This window comes from Mesitornis unicolor, unplaced genomic scaffold (genome assembly GCF_000695765.1).
Source record: "Mesitornis unicolor isolate BGI_N332 unplaced genomic scaffold, ASM69576v1 scaffold35354, whole genome shotgun sequence".
NCBI lineage: Eukaryota > Metazoa > Chordata > Aves > Mesitornithiformes > Mesitornithidae > Mesitornis > Mesitornis unicolor.
In genome coordinates, this window is record NW_010182714.1 from 608 (window position 1) to 2,450 (window position 1,843).

The following is a 1,843-nucleotide window of genomic DNA, read 5'->3' on the forward strand; positions in this document are numbered from 1 at the left end:
CACAGTGGGTGACATGGGTCCCACTGCTGTGGGTGCTGACACCGAGGACCACGATGCCCAAACTCTCTCCACATGCTCAGGCCAGAGTTCCCCGGGCACTGGGTGCTCCCTGCCCCAATGTGGGTGCTGTGGGTGCCCCAATCCACCGCCCACCATCCAAGGGTGCCCCAGCATCCTGGACACCCTGACCCATCCAGCCCAGGTACCATGGAGGGGAGCACCGTCCCCAGGACCCCCCGCACCCAACGCCACCCACAGCACCCGGTGACCCCCGTGTCCCCCCCAGGCACGCAAGGAGCCGGAGGAGCAGCCCACCCCCATCTACCTCAACATCCAGCAGCTGCAGGAAGAAGCCGCAGCCGCCAGCTCGGCCCCAGAGGAGCTGGGCAGCTCGGTGTCGGACTGGGAAACCCACACGGACACGGGCAGCGGACAGTTGTTTTATTATAACCCGGTGACGGGCGAGACCACGTGGGATTGTCCCTTTGGGACAGAAGATGGAGTGAGTCCGGCCGCCTCTCCTGTCTGCTCGCTCGCCCACAGCCCGGAGTTGTCCCCGTGGGAGCGGTACGTGGACGAAGGCAGCGGACAGGCTTTTTTCTATAATTCGGTGACAGGTGAGACGTCGTGGGACCCGCCCCCCACGGGAGACGCAGGCACCCCCCAGGATATGTACCCTGGGGTGACGCGGTACGGTCCCATGGAGCAGAGGGTGAGCGCCCGGCCAGATGCGGGGGTGATGATGGGGATGGGGATAGAGATGGAGATGAGACAGAGATGGAGATGGAAATGGGGACAGGGATGGAGATGGACATGGACGTGGACATGGACATGGGGATGGGGACAAAGATGGGGATGGGGATGAGGACAGGAATGGAGATGGAGATGGGGACAAGGATGGGGATGAAGATGGGGACAGGGATGGGGACGGGGATGGAGATGGAGATGGAGATGGAGATGGGGACAGGGATGGGGATGAAGATGGGGACAGGGATGGAGATGGAGATGGAAATGATGGAGATGGGGACAGGGATGGGGGCGGGGATGGAGATGGAGATGGAAATGGGGACAGGGATGGAGATGGACATGGACGGGGACGTGGACATGGACATGGGGATGGGGGCAAAGGTGGGGGGATGAGGACAGGAATGGAGATGGAGATGGGGACAAGGATGGGGATGGGGATGGGGATGGAAATGGGGACGGGGATGGAGATGGAAGTGGAGATGAGGACAAGGATGGGGATGGGGATGGAGATGGAGATGGAGACAGGGGATGGGGATGAGGATGTAGGTGGAGACAGGGGATGGGGATGGAGAGGAAGATGGAGATGGGGATGGAAACAGGGATAGGGATGGGGCTGGAAATGGAGATGAGCTGGAGATGGAGATAAAGATGGAGGTGGAAATGGAGACAGGGATGGGAATGGAGATGGAGACAGAGATGAAGGTGGGGATGGAGATGGAGGTGACGGAGGTGGGCAGCCCCCTCCCCTGGGCTGGCCGTGGTTTAGAGATGCGGATGCTCTTGGTAGGGCACAAGATCTTGACCTGGCTCTTCTCTCCAGCCTCCTACTCCAGAAACAGACTATCCTGACCTGTCTCCAGATGAGCTGGAGGCTTATCCCGAGGAGGACTACTCACCCGTGGGCTCCTATGAGCATGGGGGACCTCTCTGTCTGTCCCCGAGGCATCCCGAGGAGCTGGGCTCATCCCCGGGCTGGTACAGACACAGCCACCCTGAGGGAGCTGTGTTCAACCCCGAGCACTTCACCTCCGACACGGTACGGGGATGGGATGGGAATGGGGATGAGGATGGAGATGGGATGGGATGGGATGGGATG

At 61.0% G+C, this 1,843-nt stretch overlaps 1 protein-coding gene across 1 annotated transcript; it reads left to right on the forward strand.

Moving 5' to 3' along the window:
- Positions 1-286: 286 nt before the first annotated feature.
- Positions 287-1,783, forward strand: LOC104540149 (rho GTPase-activating protein 27-like; the record flags this gene model as incomplete). The annotated part of the gene is made up of 2 exons (XM_010183882.1): positions 287-712; positions 1,568-1,783. Coding segments are annotated over 2 exons (642 nt in total), but the record flags the coding sequence as incomplete, so codon positions are not given.
- Positions 1,784-1,843: the final 60 nt, after the last annotated feature.